Source organism: Delphinapterus leucas, chromosome 11 (assembly GCF_059928025.1).
Source record: "Delphinapterus leucas isolate spDelLeu-1000000601 "Yukka" chromosome 11, BTC_Dleu_Yukka2, whole genome shotgun sequence".
Classification (NCBI taxonomy): Eukaryota; Metazoa; Chordata; class Mammalia; order Artiodactyla; family Monodontidae; genus Delphinapterus; species Delphinapterus leucas.
The window spans coordinates 24,597,212-24,618,896 of record NC_143139.1 but is presented as its reverse complement, the minus strand read 5'-3'; the positions used below and the strand labels follow the sequence as shown (position 1 = coordinate 24,618,896).

At 38.1% G+C, this 21,685-nt stretch overlaps 1 protein-coding gene across 1 annotated transcript in view; it reads left to right on the top strand.

Moving 5' to 3' along the window:
• The window catches only part of OVCH1 (ovochymase 1), a 70,706-nt gene extending 51,629 nt beyond the window's left edge, over positions 1-19,077 (top strand). The window contains exons 22-27 of the mRNA XM_030761819.2: positions 2,517-2,642; positions 6,358-6,399; positions 7,388-7,612; positions 15,262-15,435; positions 17,182-17,449; positions 18,843-19,077. Of these exons, the coding sequence (XP_030617679.2) occupies positions 2,517-2,642; positions 6,358-6,399; positions 7,388-7,612; positions 15,262-15,435; positions 17,182-17,449; positions 18,843-19,017 (1,010 nt within the window). The 3' untranslated portion in view covers positions 19,018-19,077. The remainder of the gene's footprint in view (positions 1-2,516; positions 2,643-6,357; positions 6,400-7,387; positions 7,613-15,261; positions 15,436-17,181; positions 17,450-18,842) is intronic.
• The last annotated feature ends 2,608 nt before the right edge of the window (positions 19,078-21,685 follow it).

The window sequence follows — 21,685 nt, the reverse complement described above, 5'->3', positions numbered from 1 at the left end:
CAGCATTTCTATTTTTACCCATATTTATAAAAAATATGCCTTGCATTTATGTGTAAGATATTCATTCAGCTGGTGTTATTTATGATAATGGCCAAAAAAAAAAAAGGATCTAAATAGGAAATTGGTTAAGAAAAGTACAGTAAGTCCATAGGATAAAATATTATGCCACCACTAAATAAAATATTTTCAGCTAACTTTTTTAGAAGACAGAAAACTCTTACATGTAATATTGTAACTGAGCAGGATCCTATAGGGCCTTCCCGGGACAGGCCTTCCCCCCCATACTCTGCAAATTTCCTGAGTTGTTTTAGATGTGGACCACCAACACTCCCCACCCCACCCCCCCCACCCCCCACTAAATGGAAGATGTTAACTACTTGATGACCATGAGCACAGAGCCCCAGGCCTCCTGGAGCCTAAGGACTGATAAAGTTAACCCCTGTGACATCACCCTGTTCCCTCATCATCAGGCAATCAGAGAATTGTGCGCAATCTGATCACATACCCTGCGACACCCCACCCCCACCCCACCAACCTGGCTTTTAAAAATGCTTTCCCTAAATCCTTCGGGGAGCTTGAGGCTTTTTAGGGCATGAGTCTTGCATGGCCTTGCAGTAAACCTTTCTCTGCTCCAAACTCCGACGTTTCAGTTTGTTTGGCCTCACCGTGCGTCGGGCACATGAACTTGTGTTAACAATATTAAGTGAGAAGATTGGAATGAAAAAATTACACAGTATATTTTAATTTTTTTTAAGTGCTATATATGACTTAAGTAAAAGTCTAAGGGGAAACACACCAATATGTTTAAGTGGATATTTCTAGATTGCAAGATTATAAGTAATTATTTTTTAAATTCTCCAAATTTTCTCCAGAGAATGGTTAAACATTCTTATCTTAAAGAAAACTATAAAGAGCAAAAGATGAGGGACTTCCCTGGTGGAGCAGTGGTTAAGAATCTGCCTGCCAACGCAGGGGACACAGGTTCGAGCTCTGGGAAGATCCCACATGCCATGGAGCAACTAAGCCCGTGTGCCACATCTACTGAGCCCATGTGCCACAACTACTGAAGCCCGCATGCCTAGAGCCTGTGCTGCACAACGAGAGGCCACCAAAATGAGAAGCCCGTGCACTGCAACTAGAGAAAGCCCATGCACGGCAACGAAGACCCAATGCAGCCAAAAATAAATAAAGTTATTTTAAAAAAATAAATAAAAAGCAAAAGATGAAAGAAAAATGTTTTGTTCTAGAAGCTGAACTAGATTCATAGGGTAGCAGTTACAGAGAACTTCATGACAGCAGTCTGGCTATTAGCAGCAGCCTCACAAGAGAGAGAACCATCGGTGAGGATCAGTCTCCATCATCTTCTGAAGGATGCTTTAGAAATCCAGGGGTGATGGGAGGTTGAGTGAAACCCACCAGCTAGTGGTTTTGACTTTCATGCCAGTTACTGTACCTTGCCTCTTATTCATTTGGCTGTGCTGTGGATAAATGAAGGTTGTATGTAGCTAAGGCTCAAATATACTCCCTTATATGTAGTTATTTCAGTTGGGTGACAAAAATATTTTTTTAGTTCCCTGATGACCTAGCTAGACTGAAACCAGCCTCTGTACCTCGAGACCAAATTAAATCTTGGAGACAGTTTTGGGTGAGGTAGAAAAGAATAGCTTTATTACTGTGCAAGGCAAAGGGGGTCACAGTGGGCTAAGGCCCTCAAAACCGTGTGTCCCCACTTGGAGAGGGTAGTGAGAAGTTTTATAGTAATGGTTCAAAGAGGGCATGATCAGCTCGTGGACATTCTTCTGACTGGTTGGTGGTGAGGTAAGTAGGAGTCAGCATCATCAACCTTCAGGTTCCAACTGGTCTGGGGCTGTGTGCTTGTGAGCAGCATACCATGGTTAATTGTTAACTTCTCCTACCTGGAGGGGGTTTCAGTATCTGCAGAAGAGCTCAAAGATATTGCTGTGGGTATCCGTTGATGGGGAGCCAGGACCTTGCCCCAACCAGGCTGTACTATTGTTTCTCTTGACTGTTTCTCCCTGGTCTCGCATCCCCTCCCTTTCCTCATTAGCAACTGCTTGAATCTGCCCTTTGAAACTCAGGGAAGGTCATGGAGGCTGAATGGAGGCTGTTTCCTGTAATTCAAGAAATGGGGACACAGAAAGCCTTTGTGCTCAGGAGCCCCACAGGGCCCTGCTCGGTATCAACCATGTTACCTTCTTTTATACTGTATAGCTTTAAAAAGACCTACCTAAGTATTTCAGACAGTACAAGAACTGGATACAGTGTCCTAGTTGGTTTGGAACCACTTTCTTAGAACTGCTTACACTCAAGAATCTGGAACATCTCTCTCTATTCTAATTAGGTTTTATTTTGCTTAATTTTCCCATTTTTATATTGTTGGTAGGGGATACAGTATAAATTTGTATTAAAAATAGAATTTTTTTCCTTTCACTTTGCTCAATAACTTTGCCTTGATGAATAGTAAAAATTTATTTTATTTTATTTTTTTTGTCTAGGAAATCTATGTGAAGGAGATTCACCTTCACTAAAATCTCATGGTCCTCTTATGATGTTGATTTTCACATACAATGTCAGTTTGGCCATGAAAAAATTTTCTTTGAGATATTCTTTTCATATGTCTGGTAAGTCTATTACTTTTTTCATATTTGTTTTTGTGTATGTTTGTCTTATTGTGCTTTATTAGAAAATATGTGTTATCAAATAAAGAGATTTGAATTCTTTATTTCATTTGTCAGCTATAGGGGAGAAGAAAAAAGCAATATTTAAGATTGTGATTTAAGATTGTGACCTCTGTGGAGGTCTCAAGCTAAACCTCCTTAAGGCATAAGAGTGATCAGATTTTTCATTTTTTCTTACAGCAACTAATAATTTTGTCTAGTTTTCTGTATACTTGGAATACTGTGAAAATACAGTAGGAAACTTTTATCCCTAGCCTAAAAGTTTCAAGTAATTTTTCTATTTTGAAATTCATTTCCTTAATGTACTAATATCAAGAGTAATTGATCCTTTTTTTAACACTTGTTTGGTGGATAGTTCATATGTATTAGTTGTAACCAGATTATTGAAAAATATGCTTTGCCCAACATTCCTATAGTTTTGGTGAAGGGATAGACAGCATTATGAAAATTGGAACTTCTGCAAATTATGGAAATTGGGTGTCATGGAAAAAGCATTTGCAATTATGCTTAATTCTGAATAGTTATTAGAATTGCTCTAGTCTTTAAGATTAATCAATTCATACTCATTAAAATTGTTAATTGGAATACAATTGTAGAAATATTTCTACAAAAAACATTATATTTTTTAGTCTGATAATGTGAGAAATGTTGTATGGAGAACACAAAGAAGATTTGCATCAAGTTCAAATTATGTAAGTGAAAGTATACCGTAAGGGGCTAACATAAAATAGAATAAAATCTCACATTTAAGCCTTTAATTATTCAGACTATCAACAAATTGTTTTAAACTTATGCCAGGCCATGTTTAAAGCACTGAGGATTCACCAATGAACAAGACAGTCCCTGCCCTAGAAGAGTTTACAGTCTAGTGGGGGAGATAGTCAGTAATCTGTAAACAGAGAAGGACAGAGATTGTTGCTTATCACCCAGTTCTGCCATGATTAAGCCACTGCAGTAGCTGATGGACAGTGTATTCTGTGCTTCAGAGAGAAGAAACTAAGGTGATAACAGGATGCTCTGTGCTTTGGAAAAGGAGGCCCCTTGCATAATTAGATGTATATCTCAGGAAGAATTTTAATGAACCCAGATTTTGCATTTTCCCATACACAGAAAAGCACTAAAATCATTAACTTCAGATCTCTGTTCTTTGTGACTAGCAGTAGTGTTTTATCAAGACTTGTGCTTGACTGCACATATACCCTAGCCAAAATCACATTTAAGCTGTCTTCTCCCCCTACCTCTTCGGAACAGCTTCCTCAGAGCTACTGAGTGGTTGTCCTCAGTAAGACCCTGAGTAAAACAAACTCATAGCTCTTAGGTTGTGCATTTTTCTTTCAGTCAACTAATCAAATAATCTCATAGAAAAATATAGAGTGAAAAAACAACTATATTAAGTTTTGAAGGAGATATCTTATTTAGTTCGGTAAAGGATGGGCGTGGAATTCTAGGAAAACTTTAATTTCTTTGTTCTCTTACAGCAAAACACCTTTTTTTTTTTTTTTATGGTACGTGGGCCTGTTACTGTTGTGGCCTCTGCCGTTTTGGAGCACAGGCTCCGGACACGCAGGCTCAGCGGCCATGGCTCACGGGCCCAGCCGCTCCGTGGCATGTGAGATCTTCCCAGACCGGGGCCCGAACCTGTGTCCCCTGCATCGGCAGGCGGACCCTCAACCACCGCGCCACCAGGGAAGCCCAGCAAAATACCTTGAAATGTATTTCTACTCACTGTCTACCCTTTTACCCTTTCATTTTTTCTTGAATCCATTCCCATAAGGCTCCCTTTCTTACCATTCCCCAGACAGTGTTCTTGCCAAAGCTACCAGTGACCTCCAAAGGTTCAGATCCAACAGTCACTTCTCAGTCCTAATAGCTGCATTTGGCACGGATAAGCTCTTCTTCCTTCTGGAGTTTCATTTGTCATGGCCTCCAGGAAACCACTGTTTCTTGGCTATCCTCTTACTTCACTGGTCTCCTTGGAGTCTCTTGGCTGGTTGCACCTCCTTTTCTCTACTATTAAAAGTTGAGGTGTCCCAGGACCCAGTCCTTGACTTTCTTTTCTTCTCTGCCTGTAGTCACTCTTAAATGATCTCACCCAATCCCTAGTTTTAAATACCATCTTTACACAGATAACTCCCAAAGTGTATTTCCAGTCCCAACTTTTTTTTTTTTTTTTTTGCGGTTCGTGGGCCTCTCACTGCTGCGGCCTCTCCCGTTGCGGAGCACAGGCTCCGGATGCGCAGGCTCAGCGGCCATGGCTCACGGGCCCAGCCGCTTCACGGCACGTGGGATCCTCCCGGACTGGGACACGAACCCGCGTCCCCTGCATCGGCAGGCGGACTCTCAACCACCGCGCCACCATCTGAACTACAGTGCTGTATATCCAATTGCCTCCTTCTTCATTTGGATATCTAATAAGCATCTCAAACTTAACATGACCAGAATTCAAGTCTTGATTTCTACCCCTGTCTCCAAATTCTTCCTCCACCAATCTTCCCCACCTCAGTAGATGGCAACTACAGTTTAATAATTAATTGCTCAAGCCATTATCTTGGTCATCTTTGACTTTTCTTCTCACATCTCTCATTGGATTTAGTTAATCTGTGGGCCTTCAGCAAAACTGATCTGGAATCCAACTACCTCTCAACATCACTATGACATTCTGATACAAGCCTTTTTTTAGTCTGTTTTACTCATAACAGCCAGAATAATCATTTTAAAAAGAATAATTCAGATCATGTTACTCCTCTGCTTATAATCTTTCAGTATTTTCCCTGCTCACTCTTAGTAAAAGTCCTTACAGTGACCTATAAGATTCTATATGATCTGGCTCTTGGCTACCTCCTTGACTACTTCTCCTGCCATTTTCCCCAGTGCTCACTCTACACCATCCTTCCCGCTGTTCCCCAGACACACCAAGCATGCCCCACGGCTGTTATCTCCAAAATGTACAACATGCCTAGCAAATAGATGATGTTCAAGAATTGTTTGAGTAAAGGAAATGACATCCTAGCTGGGGTAGATTAGTGAGTAGAGAGTAAGGAGGTAGCTCCCTATCTAATAAATGGGTAAGAAATACATCTGTTTTGCCTATAGAAATCCCTTTGGCTTAGAGCTAAAAGATGAATAGAAGTCAACTCAGCAGACTTCGTACACGTGTTCGATTTCTGTTTTCAGATAAACATAGAAAAGCTTTAGTGCAGACGTTTTTCTAACAACAGCAGAAATGTAACAGATTTACCCCATGTGTAAGGTTTGTTAAAGATCTGACTCATCATTCATATTCTTGAGATTACAAATTAAAATATATCAGTAGAAATTGTTATATCTATGTGAGTAAAATATATAAAACCATTAAAATGTATGTGCAATATTTAGTAGTATGGAAAAATATTCACAATTGGGGGGTAGGGGAGGTTACAATGGTGTAAAATGAAATACAATTTAAAAATGTATATACTATAGCTTAGGAAAAAGCAGGAGTTACATTAAAATATGAGTATTGGTTATAGGATGGGACTACAGGAGACTTTTATTTTCTCCTTTGAAATCTGTTTTGTTTTTTGAAATTTTCTACAATGTAAATGTATCACTTAAACAAAAGAATAAAATATAAAGTATTAAATAGGATATATTTACCTTGAATATTCTCTTATTCTAGATTCTGTGAAAGGAAAAATTAATGGTAAAGAGGATAAAGGGGGTAAGGAATTGGCTTCATTGTCTTGGCTTTGTTTACCTGATATTATGGAAATAAGAGTGAGGAATATCTTTGCTGCTAAACACTATTTAGGAAGAAGTATACTCTGGCTGCTATCAAAAACTTTCAAGTGTTGTGTCCTTATTCTATTTGCTTTATAGTGAAATATGGACTTGTACTAGTTTTCTGAGTGTCAAACTTTGGGGGTGGTGGAGACCTGGGTCAGATCACAGAGTAGAGAGTAACAAGGTAGCGCCATATCTAATTAATGGGTAAGAAACACGTTTTGTTTATGGGAGTTTCCCTAACAATTTTAATTCTATTATTCATTAACATTCTTTCCATATATTTTATGTCTTTTGGATTGTGCATGTATCTCTCTCTCTTTTTCTTTTTTGGCTGGGCCATTGCATAGTGAAACAAAAATGATAAGATTATTGATGAAGTAAATGTTTTTGGATGACATTAACTTTAGGTTGGATAATACCTAGAGCATTTGGAGTAAACCCAAAATGTCACTGAATTCCTCAATTCTCTTTTTGGTGTAGTAGCCCCTTGGCCCTTGTGAACCTTCATATCCTGGTTTCAACTATCTGAGAGTAATCCAAATTTCCCTACCAAATAAATGATCGTAATTTGAAGTGTAGGCTGCATTTTAGGAATGTTTAATTTACTCAGGGATTTAGAAGATTGTGCTAAAAATGAGCAACAAAACTACATTGAAATGTAGACATGGTTGACTTAGTGGTTCACAGTTTGTGAATTAAAGTCAAAGAACTTTAACCTGTCTTCTTTTGGGAGGTGTCAGTTTTTCAAAACAAGTAATTTAAACCCTGTGTCACCATACACAAGAAGCTATGGAAGCAAAAAAAATAGTGATAGAACTTCATAAAAGTACACTATAGTTTAGGTTTTAATGACCTAGTTGTAGACATTAAAACCAGATCCTTCATTATTGTATTAAAGGTTTTTTTTTTCTTTTTGCCTCAAGGATGTCCAGTATTGGATTTGATTCCAGTTAGCTCTATTGAGATCACATCTCCCAATTATCCTAACATTTATCCTAACATGCTGAACTGCACTTGGACTTTTTATTCTATGTCAGGAAATAAAATGAAAGCAGTGATTAAAGGCTTTATAACAGAAGAATCTTGGAACTGTGAATGGGATTACTTCAATATTTATGACGGACCAGATCAGCAATCAAGATTACTTGGTAAACTGAACTTTCTTAAATGTCCTGCACTGAGTGGCATTCATATAAGCATTTATATAATCATATATATGGAAACCATGACCTATATTTGCCTTTAGAATGATATCATTTGTTGTCAGTGATTCTCCATCAGATCCTTCATCAGAATCCTGAGTATTATTGAACACAATGGGATGAGCATGAGGCCGTACTCACTGGATCTTGACCTTTAACTCCAGCTCTTTTTGATTTCATCCAGTCATTCCTATCTCATTTTACCATTAGGGAGCACACTAATTTTGTTTTTCTCAGGAGGTCATATGTTTTAAGAGGTTTTATTTCCTAAACTTCATTTTTAGGTAACTTTTTGAAATTTGTTTACTCAAGTTTCATCCTCACAGTAAAGGTGGTTAGACCCAGCGTAAATTATTAAAAGGTAAAGGTCAATTAACTTGAATAATCTTTGGAGATTTATTGACCACATGGTGTCTACCATGTTTGGATGTCAGGCAATATCTTGCTCTAAGACTGACTCATAGAGGGAACTTTTCCAAAGATTTTGTAATTCAATATTGTATCACCTTCTCCAATCTCCAACCAGTTCTGCCAATCAGGACACCATTACAATCCACCTATCACAAAGGGCAAGAGGAGAGGTTTTTTGTTTTTTTTTTTATTTTTATAAATTTATTTATTTATTTTATTTTTGGCTGTGTTGGGTCTTCATTGCTGTGCGGGGGCTTTTCTCTAGTTGCAGCAAGCAGGGCTACTCTTTGTTGTGGTGTATGGGCTTCTCATTGCGGTGGCTTCTCCCGTTGCGGAGCACGGGCTCTAGGCACGCAAGCTTCAGTAGTTGTGGCATACGGGCTCAGTAGTTGTGGCTCATGGGCTCTAGGGTGCAGGCTCAGTAGTTGCGGTGCACGGGCTTAGTTGCTCCATGTGGGATCTTACTGGACCAGGGCTCAAACCCGTGTCCCCTGCATTGGCAGGTGGACTCTTAACCACTGCGCCACCACGGAAGCCCCTAGAGGAGAGTTTTTTTGTTTGTTTGTTTGTTTGTTTTTGTGGTACGCAGGCCTCTCACTGTTGTGGCCTCTCCCATTGCGGAGCACAGGCTCCGGACGCGCAGGCTCAGCGGCCATGGCTCACGGGCCCAGCCCCTCCGCGGCATGTGGGATCTTCCCGGACCGGGGCACAGTCTCTCAACCACTGCGCCACCAGGGAAGCCCCAAGAGGAGAGTTTTGATGCTATCTTTTTCCAGGGACCTTAACCACTCCTATGATATTCTAGGATTTATAACTCCAGTAAGTTCAGCAATGTGCTTTGAAATTCCAAAGTTATCTAAATTTTTTCTTATCAACGAGTTTGGTTCCTGCCAAGGATTCTAAAGCAATTGAGAGTATGGAGGCGGAGGAGATACAAAATATCAAGCTATCAGTTCTCCATAAGATTAATATGAGGTGTCTATAGCATCCAACCATACAACCCTAACTCTTGTGAATGCCTTTCAACCAGAGACCCTTGGAACATACCTGGAGTTGAACAAGTTAGATTTATTACTCATTGTGGAGAGGGAAAACACATATCCTGGAAAACCATGCGTTGTTAAAAGGGTGGTAGAGAGAACCTATTACAGTACTTAGGCTTTGGTTGGGTAATTTTGGAGAAGGTCTAGAGAAGTGGACTTTGCTCTAGATTGCTTGCAGGAAGTAGGGCAATTTTATGATTGGGTATATCAATCATAGGGAGCCCTGACTAGAGTAAAGATAAAACTGTAATTGGTAAAGACATAGCAAGCTCTCATTTCAGCCATGAGAGGTCAATGTTTGATATTTTTGTTGGTTACAGATGACCTTGTTTTTGTCTCATTTTATCATAGATTCAGAGTCTTGTCTGATGTTGATGTCCTGTGAGATTGTTTATGTCCAACAGGAGAACACAGTCCAGCTGTGAGAGCTGGACCAGTTCTTGGATGTCAGGGCTGCATTTCTCTTTCTCACTCTTTAGTATTCCTCAACCTGACAACATTATTCCTCTTTAAAAGTTCTGATTAATCAAAAATTCATGGGTGTCAAAAGATTACAAATGAGACAACTAATATTTCTATAATTAGCTTATACAATTCTATATAAAAGTGAGGACACTATCACTAGTTTGCTAGTTTATACAGTTTTATTTCATATACTTTTATGTACTTACATAGTTTTAGTTCAGTGAAATATGCAATTTCTATAAGCATTGTTAAACTGTTGAACACTGAGCCCCATTGCTACTCTCCCAGCTAGTTAGAAGGGCTAGCCCATATGTGGAACCACATTGTTTATATTCTCTTAGTTATCTTTTCTTACTAAATCTTTTTGCTCACCTAAATAGAATTTATCAGTTTTTAGCTAGTTTTTAATTATTTCTGTGAATGTAAATGGAGTGGTACACAGCCTCCAAGTTGTCTTCATTGCAATGCTTTTATAATATTTTAATGAAAAGAACTTAGCAAAATTAACATTCATCTGGTCTTCCTCCTTCCATTTACCCCATGAAGGTAAGACATCAGTAACCAGTAAACACCATATTAAACGTACAGGTTAAATTCATTCATGACTAAGCATTTTCTAATGTGATAGGCACCTTGAAGAAACAATGGTAAACAATTCAGAAATGATCACTGCCACCTTCTTTTGGGAAGACAGATGATAAAGAAGAAGAAAACTAGTAACAGTATTTAACAATAAATAACAATCAAGTAATTATTGATTGTCAACGTAATCTGAAGGAAATAAGTTGCAGCAAAAGTATGGAATAATAGTGGGTAAACAGTTGCTTTAGTTAATATGGTCACAGAAGATTCAAAGAATGAAAAGGAAACAGCCAGGCAAGGCCAGAATAGCAGGTGCCAAGGTGTCTAGTACCTATCTGACCTTACCTCCTACCATTCTCCCTCTCCTTCACCCAAAACCAGGCACACTGGCTTCTTTATTCTTCCTCAGGCTAACCGACCATATTCCTGCTTGGCCCCAAGGTGACTTCAAGGTTCACTTCCTCAGTTCATTCAGGTGTCTGTTCAAATGTTACCTAATCTAAGGCCTCTTCTATCACACAATCTAAATAACCCTCCTCCACTTTTCCTTCTTGGCATTTATCATGACCTGGCAGCGTATATATCAATATTTATTTGTTTAGAATCTGTTTCCCTCCACCAGAATGAAAATTTCCTGAGAGCAGAACTTAGTCTCTTGCTCACTGCTGTATCTCCAGTGTCTAGAGCACTCCTAACACTTAGTAAATATTTGATGAAAAAATAAGTGAGAAAACGGCCTTGCAGGTGGGAAGAGCTGGGTAACTTGGGAAACTGTCAGAGGTCAGAGTTGCTGGAGACTGAGTGAGTACAGACAGGAATGAGGTGAGGTTGTAGAAGATGGAGGCTTTGCCTAGTTGTGCAGCTCAGGTTATGCTAAGGAGTTTGGATTTTATGCCAATCCAATGGGAGGTCATTAAAGGTTTTTGACAGGGGAGTAAGTTGAGGGCTGCTATGACTGCCATGTTGGGAGTGGATTTTAGGGTGACAGGGTGAATTATGTGTGCAGCTATGAGGCTATCATGGTAATCTAGACCTACACTAATCCATGTTATAATCCATGTCTAATCCATGTTGTCATTTAAATTCAAATTAGTTAAAATGAAATGAAATGTGGTATTAGCCATACTTCAAGTGCTCAATTGCTACATGTAGTTTACCATACTGGACAGCACTCATATTAAACTTTACATCGTTGCAGAATGTTCTATTAGTACTGTTTTAGGTAATAGATAATGTTGCCTTGAAAAAGGATGGCAACAAAGGAGTACAAGTGACGTGGACAGATCTGGAGATAGAACTGATAGGATTTCTTGATGGATTGAATGTGGCATTAAATCTGCAGATCAAGGATGGCTCCTAAGTTATGGTATGAGGTTTTTGGAGGTGGTGGCATTTACAGAGATGGGAAATACTAGAGGGAGAAATAGATTTGTGGGGAGAGATCTATCCATGTTAAATTTTTAATGACATGATACATCTAGGTTGAGTTAGCAACAGGGAGCTAGAAGTAGAACTCTTGAAGTTTGGGCTTGAGATATAAATTTGAGAGTTGTCAGCTTCTTATAAGTTTCCTTAAGTTATTCATTCTCTGACTTCATCAATTTCCTCTATCATTCTCATCAGTTGCAAACACATTCTAGTATTACCCATAATTCAAAACAAAACAGAACAAGAAATTTAGCTGTTGCCCCATTTCTCTGCTTCTGACAGCAAAATCTCTCACTTTCTTAGAGGGTGATGGATATAGAAAGTTTATGGGATTAATGGCGAGAAGGTCATGGAGAGAGCAAACAATTACAGCAGGGAAATACTAATGGATTAGGATAGATAGGAGTGGTGATTTAGAAAGTAGGATGTTTGAAATCAAAATTTCAGAAGTCTCAAATGATTACAGAATTTCAGAGCAGTGTTGGTAAAGAATGGTAAGATAAAAGAAATAAGTTCCCTTGTGTGGTCAAATTTAGGGTTGGCACTGAGCTGGCATTCACTAGCTCAGTCTTACAAATCGTCATAGTCAATGTCCAGTCTGTCTGGCTGTTGCTCCTGCCACACTGGCTATTAAATATCATCCTTGGTCAAGCAACAATTTTAAGGAACATTAACTGGAACACAGAACATAATGGCCAGGATGCTGAAGGGTGTGGACACCTGGGCATGTTTATCTTGGAGAAGAGAGAAGGATCATAATTTCTCCCCTTCAAATATTTATGGAATTCTCATAGAGACTCTCAGGCCAGGTATGGAACTTGTTCTGCCTAGTAATATCTAATAGTTATTGAATGTTTACCACTATTCAGGCATAGTCTTAAGAACTTATAACTCTTAATCTTCTTAATAGTCATATGGAGGTAGGTTACATTATCCTCATTTTAAATATAAGGAAACATAAATATATTGAGTAACTTGCCTCCAGTGACATAACTAATAAGTAGAGAAAGTTGGATTAAAGCCCAAGCACTCTGATTCAAACACTTATATCCTTGGCCAGTCCACTAACCATGTGGCCATCATTACACTGATGGCTTTTTTTTTTGTTTGCAGTACGCGGGCCTCTCACTGTTGTGGCCTCTCCCGTTGCGGAGCACAGGCTCCGGATGCACAGGCTCAGCAGCCATGGCTTGTGGGCCCAGCCGCTCCGCGGCATGTGGGATCCTCCCAGACCGGGGCAGCAACCCGTGTCCCCTGCATCGGCAGGCGGACTCTCAACCACTGCGCCACCAGGGAAGCCCACACTGATGCCTTTTGATTCAACATGAGCAAGAACTGTCAAGCAATTAGAACTGTTCAAAAAGAGAAAATGCTCATAAGTTCCATGTAATATCTTCAAATCCAGGTTTCATATGTCCAAGGGTATTTTAGAAGGAACTCCGTGTTAGGGGCTTCCCTGGTGGCACAGTGGTTAAGAATCCGCCTGCCAATGCAGGGGACACGGGTTCAATCCCTGGTCCGGGGCAGATCCTACATGCCGCAGAGCAACTAAGCTTGTGTGCCACAACTACTGAGCCTGCGCTCTAGAGCCTGCGAGCCACAACTACTGGAGCCCGTACGCCACAACTACTGAAGCCCACGTGCCTAGAGCCTGTGCTCCACAACAAGAGAAGCCATTGCAATGAGAAGCCCGCTCACCGCAACTAGAGAAAGCCTGCACAGAGCAACGAAGACCCAACGCAGCCAAAAATAAATAAATTAAAAAAAAAATTAAACAAGAAGGAACTCCACGTTATATGAAAGATTGAACTAAATTATCACTAAGATTCTATATTTAACCTAGTTCCTTCTCATTCAGCCACCCATCTTAAACCTACACATTTTGTAAATGTCTTATCTGCATTTCTATCTAAGCCATTAATAGAAATACTGTACTTCGCAAAACAAGGATAGAACCATTTTCATACCATTAAGACCTTCCCTTCAGGTTAACATTGTATGGTTATTTAATCAGCTGTGAAACTTCCTAGTCATATAATTATCCACTTACATTTTATATCTGTTCACAGGGACATCATAAAGTTCTCTATTAAGTGCTTCACTGAAATCAAGATTCATTAAGTTTATCTCATTCTCCCTAGCCACCATCTAATTAACTCTTTCCAAAAATTAAATTAGGTTAATTTAATATGGCATGTAAAGGATCACATGCTGGTTGCTCGTGACCACTGATTCCTTCTTCAAGTGTTCAAAACCCATCTGTCTAATAATTTGCTGTAAAATTTTGCTGAGGTTTATTTTTATTTAACAAACACTTATAATGCTTCATAAATACAACTTCATATAATTCCATGTGAGTATTTTTTTAATCTCCATTATACAGATGAGAAAATTGAGGCAGAGAGATAGGTTAAATAACTTGCCTAGGGCTACATAGCTAATAAATGGCAGAACTAGCCCAAACCAGTAGTTTGGATATAGAATCTGAGCCTGTAAGGACTAAGCTACACTACTTCACTGATACAAGACTTTGGAAATCCTCTAGCCTCCTTGTTTTTCTCTGTCTCCTACCCATCCCCCTCTGCCAACTCCCAATCTCCTTTTTGAAAAACAGAGTAACATTTTCCCATTTCCATTATTTTAAAACTTCCAGAGTGTTAGCTGACTCTATGCAGAATGCCTTTACTTGACATGGTGTATCCCAAAAGTTCCCCATCACATCCAATTCACCAAATAGATTCTCTGAGCATAAGAATGATGTAGAGATTAACTATTGCCCTATTCCCCATCTTTCTCAGATTTCTTAGATAACATTATCTTTAAGAGAAATACAGTAGTGTATCATTGTTTTATCTTGAGAGAATTTAAGTTACAGCCTGTACAGATAAATTACAGCAAATGGCCTCTCACTATCAGGACCATCTTTGTGACAACTTTTGTGTTTCTGAATTAGGAAAGGATCATCATTAGTCTGTATTTAGGCAGCCTGTGTGTCTTAGTCAGTTTTGGCTACTATAACAAAAACGCCATAGTTTGGGTAGCTTAAATAACAAACATTTATTTCTCACAGTTCTGAAGACTAGCAGTCCAAGATTTGGTGTCTGGTGAGGGCTTGCTTCCTGGTTCATAGCCATCTTCTTGCTATATCCTCACATGGCAAAAAAAAGCTGGGGGGGGGGTTTGAGAGCTCTCTGGGGTCTCTTTTATAAGGGTTTATAAGGCTCCACCCTCATAATCAAATCATGTCCCAAAGGCCTCACCTACTACCATCACATTAGGGATTAGGGTTTCTACATATGAACTTTGGGAGTATGCAAACTTTTGGTCCATCGTGCTGTTCCATTACTTCTATTTCTCTGTCCGTTTATCTTCATCGAAATGCCTCTACCTATCCTTATGACCAAAGATTGCCATATAATTATATATCATTTCCAAAGCAATTGCTAGCCCAGTCTTTTCCCTTTATCTTTTAAAATCTATACCCTTTTATCGTTTCAATCAAATCATGAATTTCATCCCACAAATCTTGATCTTACATTATTGATAATCATTCCTTTGTCAAGATTTGTTTGGAAATTTAATGTCCCCTCTCTCTCTTCTCCCTCTTTTACCTATGTAACTACACAGGAAGAGTATTTTAATTATCGAGTATATCTTGCATTGCAGCTCATTTATGTGGCTCCAAGAAAGAATTTGTCTTGATATCCAGTGGTGCTTACCTAACTGTGAATTTTAAGACTGATGAATCTGTGGGAGAAAGAGGTTTTAAACTTATTTTGGAAGATATGACTCAGAAGCAATCACAGAAAAGCAATATTGGGATCCAACTGCCTATTAATGGTAAGAAATTGTTTTAAAACTTTTATTAAAGCAGGTACCATATATGCCTTAAAGTAGAACCTGGGGCCCACTGATTTAGGAGTCACTGGTAGTCAGTCACCTTGCTCTAATACTGAAAATAGGATAACTTCGTTTCCAACCATTCCTTAAGGCATGAGAATTTGGTGGTTCAGGTAGATCATGTGAGGTAATAAGGTTAATTGGGGTGAGTATGTGTCTATATGTGTGTATGTTATTTTTATTTAAGAAATAATGATAAACATAAGTCAGTCAGTTGCTATTTAAAAGATCCACTGGGGCCATTCAGGCTGAAACAAGAGTAGAGTTCAGTGTGTTTCCATGTCTCTGTTAACATATTTTTTATTAAGTAACTGCCTCCCCACCCCCATGAAGAGCCCTCAAAAGGAATATTTTAGCTGAACCTATACTAACTTCTCTGCATAAAATAGAAACAAATGTGCTGATTTTTATCTACTTATCCTATTTAATTTTAAGCTAGAATTCCATTAGTTGTGCTTAAGACTAAGAAACCTAATGAATCTATTATTAGGAGATTTTCTTGATTGGAGTGTAATTGCAGGAAGAATTTAATCCATGTGAACGCAAAGTTCTTTTTGATGTCGCTCTATCTTTCCTAGGATAGTGGTGAATGGGCTCTCCTAAGAGTCCTGGATTTGAGCTGTAGACTACTGAACCACATCACCCTATAGGTGTGATTTTTAATTGTTAAAGGGATGCTCGCCCAATTGACCCTTCTTCTGTGTCCATTGCTTTTGTCTTTCATCACTATATCTCTAAACTGACCCTTTATTCTCACAGTAAAAATATTTAGCCTCATTTCTTTTTTTAAGTATTTTAAAGTAAGTTGAATACTAATAAAATATTGCTGTTATACATGTGTACAAACAGCCCAAAAGTCTGAGTTACTACATATAATGTGGATTACAAATGCAATAAAAAACATGCAGTAATGCAGTAAACCTTAATGCACTAAAAACATGTTTGAGTAAATACCTTTTGTGGGGTTTTTCTCCCTAAAATCTAGGATAATCTTAATTCTGAAGAGTCTGCATATTTTTTAGGCATATGTATTTAAAAGGAAGAGGGAATCCATGTGTTATACATATCTGAAAAGAAATTAGAAATGAGTTTTGACATAAGGATTGGATAAACACAAATCCACTATGCTAGAAACTTTTTGTTTTAAATAGATTTCTAGTGTAAAAAAAATCTCAAGTAAAGAATTCACAAGTGATCATATCTTATCATTCTGAAATTATATGGCTATGGAGAGGCTTAATTTTCTTTATATTTAAGTCTCTTGTTATTCCCTGGTAAATTTCTTTATAAATCTGAGAATGGAGTAAACACATTGGTAGAAATTTCCCCTATGCTTGTCCTTTATATAAACATTTTATTTTGAAGTATTTTGATGTGTCTAGATATGTTATACTGGGATAACACAAATGATGCCACAGAAAGAACAATTTCCAGTAATTTCATGATTAAGTGCAATACTTTTTTAAAAATTGATTTGTGTTCTGATTCGTCTAAAGACGTATATATTAATGCTTTAGTTAACTATTGATTTTTACTCATTTAAAAGCAATGGAAGAAAAGATGAGTCTCATCTCTTGCAAAGAATCCTAGTTTTGAACCTACAAAAGAAATAAATGCCTCCATTCTGAGACTTTAATAGACTTTCACAAGTATTGCTATCTGATGTTTTGTTGTTACTTTTCTAAGGGCTAACAGTAGAAAACAATACCAGAAGACAGCCAGCCCAAGACAAATGTGGAATTCCTGTTGTTGACCCATTTCTCATGGAAGGATCTGAGAGGAATACAAACGTGTTGCCAGCCAAGCTTGGGAAGCCCAGGGTGGTTGGTGGCCGTGCCGCCCCTGCGATGTCGTGGCCCTGGCTGGTCAGTCTGCAGTACCAAGGACAGCATTACTGTGGAGGTGCTCTGATTGGGAGACAGTGGGTCCTGACAGCGGCACACTGCAACTTCAGGTGTGTGCCCAGGTGGTGCAGGGTTGGGGACAGCAGGGCGTTGCGGAGCTATTTGAGGGTCCACAGCGGGTGCACTCCTTCTGTTCTCCCCATGTCACAAGAAACATCAAGCATCAGCTCCCCATCTTGCAAATGAATGAACGTGTTAGGTTTATGAAATTTTCTGTGCTTCACTAATACACTTACTACTAATAGCTTTTAATTTTAAAAGCAGCTTCCTGCCTCTAGGTATAATTTAATTAATAAGTAACTAACAACACCCCCCCATCCATAAAAATGAAGGTAATGATGTCTCAACATTTTTGCATCAGTCTCTCAGCATGGTGCCCAGAGCCGAGGGGCTGCTCAAATGTGGCTTCCTTTCCTCCTTGCTCTCCTCTACAGACTGTCTGATGATCATACCCAGTCCTGAAATAAATGTGTAAAGTTTCAAAGAATTTTAAAGAATGTCCTTTAAAGGAACTTTTTTTTTCTTTGACTTTATCTGAATCTTGGTCTCAATGTAATATGGAAATATCTGAAAACTCCTTCCTCAAAGGAGTCTTAGCTTGACGTTTTGAATATTATCTCCCAGAAGTAGTGAGACAGTTGACATTGTCATACAATGTCCCATAGCTGAATAAGTAGATATGACATTTTCAGGGTCTCTAAAATTGGCTTTATAATGAAAGCATCTGCTCAAATAACATGGCGAGCAGGAAGCTTCAATGAACCAAAAATTCAATTTCTTTAGCATTCCCCAAGTCTTACTTTTGATATAGCTAAATCACAAGAAGGCATCCTTATTAGGGCAGTTTTCAGACTTTCATGTGCTTAAAGTTACCTGGGGAGTTTGCTATAAACAGAATCTTAGAATATTAATCCTGAAATTTGATTTGCTGAGTTATGTCTGGGATTCTGCATTCTTTATACACATGCCAGATTTAATGCATGTGGTCCCTAGACATTTCTTTGAGAAACATCGTATTAGGGAGTAGAGTCACTATAACTTTCAGGATAGTTTCAGTGACCATCACATAAGTACATTATATAATGCATAATGATTATAATACATAAAATCATTACCTTGAGGCATCATGAATCTTAATTGTCAAAAATATATTGTACTAAATCATTTTATTTGATGTTATGAAGGCAAGAAAGTAGATACTTTAAAAATTTTCTCAAGGATTGAATTAATCAGAAACTCCCATTTTCTAAGAATTCAGGATAATAAGGATATTAATGTGGATTAAAAATTTTAAAGAAAGTTTTGGGGACTAGATTTTGGCAATAATATAATTGGAGTATAGAAGCAAAAAAAATGTTAAAGAATACATTCTTAGTAATTCTGAAAAGTGATGGCCTCATTAAAAGTGGTATCTATTTCGTCACTCCCTTTTCTTATGACAAGTAATGTCACAGACAACCTGGTAATAGGAAGAAGTTACCTGTGGAACACACGAAATAGAGATTTGATACCAGTGAAAGCTGTATACACTCACCCCAGCTTCACACAATTTCCTCCCAATGATGATATATGCTTGCTGCATCTGGAAAACCCTGTTGAACTAGGTCAGTATGGATAACTCTTTTCCATATTTTGAACCTTTTATCTTCCATCTTGCTTAGAAGTGCTGCATGTACTTTTGAAGTTAAATAATTATTTTAAAATTTTCTTACATTCTAAGATACTTTCTCTAAAAGCTGAAGTATCTGCATAAACATTTTACTGTTATGTGTATTTAATTGACAGAGGTCTAGAGAAGATTTCAGAGAAGTATGTTTTTAACTTTGTCCTATATATTCTCCTGAGACGCTTTATGTTCTATGAGGTTATCCCAAATACTTAGAACATCAGTTTGAACCACCAGATGTTTAATTTTCTGTGCCTTCATAACTTAGTAAAATCTTGGTTTTTAAAAAAATGTTTACTTAAGCCAAAGCTAAGTGAAACTGAGGCATTGTTAATCCTGGCTCTGTCAGGAAGTAGCCATGTGATCTTGGGCATGTTATGTAACTTCTGTGACCTTAGCTTTACCGTTTGTAGAAAGGGAATGGCAGTAACCCACCTACCTACTTAGCACAGGTGAGCATTCAGTGGGAAGGTGTATTGGGGGGAATGTAACTAAGATCTGTGGATAGTTCCCACTTTCACACCCAAGCCTTTCCATGGCATCACAGGGATCTGGGACAGTTTTCTTCCTTTGCTCCAGTTCTCTCCTCTGTTTCTGCCTATAGACCTCCCTTTGTATGTCTTTTCGGTGCATTCATCCTACAAACCCCCAATCATGGTTCAGTCTACCATTTGCTTTTCATGCTTTTAAAACTGAGTCAGTGAGAGCATTTAGAACACTGCTTCTTAACCTTGACTATGCATTATCATCCTCTGAGTTGCTTTAAAAACAAAACAAACAAAACTATCAGCCCAGATGCATTTTGGAACAATTAATTACAATCTCAGGATTGGAGCTCTGACATCAGTATTTTTCCTCTTTATCCTGCTTCTTAAATTTATTTTTAGTTAAACTTTCAATGCTGAGATAATTGTAGATTCACATGCAGTTATAGGGAATAGATAGTACAGAGAAACCGAAGTACTTTTTAACCTGGTTTTCACGAATGGTAACATCTTGCAGGATTTGACATTGATATAGTTGAGATACAGAACATTTTTGTCACCATAAGGATCGATACTGTTGCCCCTTTATAGCCACACCCATTTCCTTCCTCCCCACTCCACCCTCCCCACCCAGACTTCTGTCAACCACAAATCCGTTGTTTCTATAATTTTGTCAATTCAAGAGTGTTACATAAATGGAATTATATAATATGTAACCTTTTGGGATTGACTTTTTTCCTGGGCATAACATCCTGGAGCTTCATTTATGTGGTTGCATGTATCAGTAGTGCATTCCTTTTAATAGCTGAGTAGTGTTCACAGTATGAATGTTTAACCACTTGTAACATTTAACCATTCATTTGTTGAAGAATATCTGGGTGGTTTCTAGCTTTTATATGTTACAAATAAAGCTCCCACGAACATTCGTGTAAAGGTTGTTTCCTTTTTTTTATTTAAATAATGCTGGATTGACTATCCTTAGGTGTACATTTTTCCAGGTCTATGATTGCCTTAAGATAAATTTCTCGGAAGCAGAAATGCTGGATTTAGGGCATAACTGTTTTCAAGACTCTTGACATATTTCTAAGTTATAAACACAGCTGGATGTGGAGTACAAGTCAATACATCCCCCTCCTCCATCCTGCCAAATGATGCAATCTGGCAATATCTGTCCATTTTTAGTGTGTGCCCTGTGGTCCAGCAACTCAGTCATCCAGGAATACTGGCACAAATGCACAGATGCATGATCTTGGAAACTTGATGCAGCTTATAAGGGAAAAAATTAAAAGTCTAAATGTTTTCCAATGGGATTTAATAAATCGAGGTACATTCATTATCTGAATACCATATGCTATTAAAAAGAATGATGTAATAATGATGCCATGTAAATGGCATGATCATAATCTAGTAAATGAAGAATATCAGAATAAGAAAAATGGCTGATTAAAAATATGTTGTTAGTAGGAAAATGTTATTTAGCTCAAGGAAATTTGGGAGAAGATACGATAGAGCAATGATTATCTGTGAAGGCAGAATAACATAAGATTTGGCACACGCGTCGAGAGATGAGTAGGAAAAGAATAGACAAGTTACAAACAGTTTTATGTAATTTTATTAAGAGATAGCAGTAAAAATAAAGAACATATCACTGATATAAACTGCCTATAATAGCAGATATGCTGACACATTTAAGTATGTAAAAATCTGGATGAAAATGAAGTTAAATAGCCTGGGAAAAAGGGAAAACAAACACAAGAGCACTGCATTCAGTGTGTGTGTGTGAGTGTGTGTGTGTGTGTGTGTGGCATATATACACACAGACACACAAACCCACAATATTTATATATACACAGATTTTGGTGATAAGAAAAAATGTAAATGTTTAAATGTATAATGTATCAATATATTTTATAATAACCTGTGGAGATAGAATTAGATATAAAAATACTTTTTAGCTGTAAAAATACTTTAACAGTTAAATTGCTACGTGTTTTTCCCCGTTCTTCATATAACATAGTTGAAAAGAGAAGACAATTATAGGGACTTCCCTGGTGGTCCAGTGGTAAAGAATCTGCCTTACAATGCAGGGCACTCGGGTTCAATCCCTGGTCGGGCAACTAAGCCCGCGTGCCACA